This window comes from Laccaria bicolor, genomic scaffold, assembly GCF_000143565.1.
Source record: "Laccaria bicolor S238N-H82 LACBIscaffold_80 genomic scaffold, whole genome shotgun sequence".
In the NCBI taxonomy this organism is placed as follows: Eukaryota; Fungi; Basidiomycota; class Agaricomycetes; order Agaricales; family Hydnangiaceae; genus Laccaria; species Laccaria bicolor.
This window is the reverse complement of record NW_001889951.1, coordinates 35,458-37,080: the sequence shown is the minus strand read 5'-3', so window position 1 is coordinate 37,080 and position 1,623 is coordinate 35,458. Positions and strand designations below refer to the sequence as shown.

General features: G+C 41.8%; 1 protein-coding gene across 1 annotated transcript; it reads left to right on the top strand.

The window, feature by feature from the left end:
* Positions 1 to 138: 138 nt before the first annotated feature.
* On the top strand, positions 139 to 1,097 carry LACBIDRAFT_317443 (uncharacterized protein; the record flags this gene model as incomplete). Its single annotated transcript, XM_001890123.1, has 4 exons — positions 139 to 201; positions 257 to 586; positions 639 to 827; positions 900 to 1,097. 4 exons carry the CDS (start codon positions 139 to 141, stop codon positions 1,095 to 1,097), a joined length of 780 nt encoding a protein of 259 aa, XP_001890158.1.
* Positions 1,098 to 1,623: the final 526 nt, after the last annotated feature.

Below are 1,623 nucleotides of genomic sequence, written 5' to 3'. Positions count from 1 at the left end.
GAGTCTAGAGCACCACCAAAGGATGGAAAAAGTTTGAAGAACTGGAGTTTCCCCAAGCGACATGCCCTTGAGCATATCTTTGATGATATTGAAGAAAAAGGTGCCACAAAAAATACAAGTACCAAGCCAAATGAAAAAATGCATGGCCCACTGCGAGAAATCTATCTCCGTCAAACCAATTTCAAGGATGTTGTTCCCCAGGTGATTTCTTACCATTTTAAATTCATGAAAAATGACCAATCTCACTTATCTATAGATTCTAACCTTTGATCATTGGCGTCTCATTTCACTTTGCATTCGAGAGCGCATTGATGTCTATGATGCCTCACATGCTACCTCTAAGACATCACAGGAGGAAGAATCTGAGGAAGAAGTACATATCAATCCATATAAAAACGGTAAACTGAAGATTGGAGCAAAACAACCCCCAGAAACAATTCACAACATTGAGATGCAACTCAAGGACACAGATGTTGCATTCAAAGACTTTCGAAAAAAGTTAATTCCTTTCCTCAATCAATTCTGTGTTGTCCACAATATTCCACGTCCGGAGAACAAATACTTCACAGTCGATAAGCATACGACAGTAAGTCTCATTTATTGCATAGTTTTGATAAATGTGAAAAATAACTATCCAGATCACTGAATTTCGATATCTCCACATTCATTATGAGTCTTGTGTGACATGGCGTAAGGAGACGGATCTGCTTCGCTGCAATCCCTCTTTCAACAATGCTCCACGCTATGACTGTGTAATGGTGAAGATGTCAACTGCATCAGATGTCTTCATATTTGCCCGCCTCATTTTCATCTTCACATTCACACTGGCAGACACACCCTATCCTTTTGCACTAGTTCACCCATTAGATGGACCAACAGGACTTTTGAAGTGAAAAGAGCGGGACCTTGGCCTTATCCATCTTCGTGCTAAACACCGTCGTGAGGCAGAGTTTATTCCTGTTGGCTCCATCATTCGGGGTGCATATATTGTTCCAGAATTTGAGAAACCAGATGAGTATCACGTTGTTGACACTGTTGATACAGATATGTTTCTCCGACTGCGAAGGGTTGAAGCCTACCGGTTTCTAAACTACTAAATTCAATATATATATGAAATAGTAATGTAGAAGGAATATGCAATATTGAGACGGATAGAAAATATAAGATTATGATAATGTTTTGACCCTGAGAAGCTGACAAGAGTGAAGGGGGTGACAGATGACAGAAATGATGAGAATCTTATCTTTGAGATCATGTGATGTAATCACTCTGTCTCTTCACTAATCCGCGGAGCTCTCCCACTACTTATCATCGAAGCAATCTCACAAGAGTTCAACGATGCCCCTTTCCGGCTAGCATACACATCTTACCCCACATTTGAACGTCCCTCTGCACAAACAAGAACTTGGGGGATATTAAGATCTTATCAAAAAGTTCATGATCGTCGCGAGGGAGGCAAGAAGAGGAGTCGAGATTCTATTCCTGCAAAGGTTTTTGCGGCACATGGGAAGCTCATGGAATGGGTGAGGTATGCGAGGAATCAGCATGAGCGATAACGTGTCCAACGAGCGCGTCTCATCTCACGTCGAGGCCAAAGTCTTCAGGATAGACTTGACACGGCGC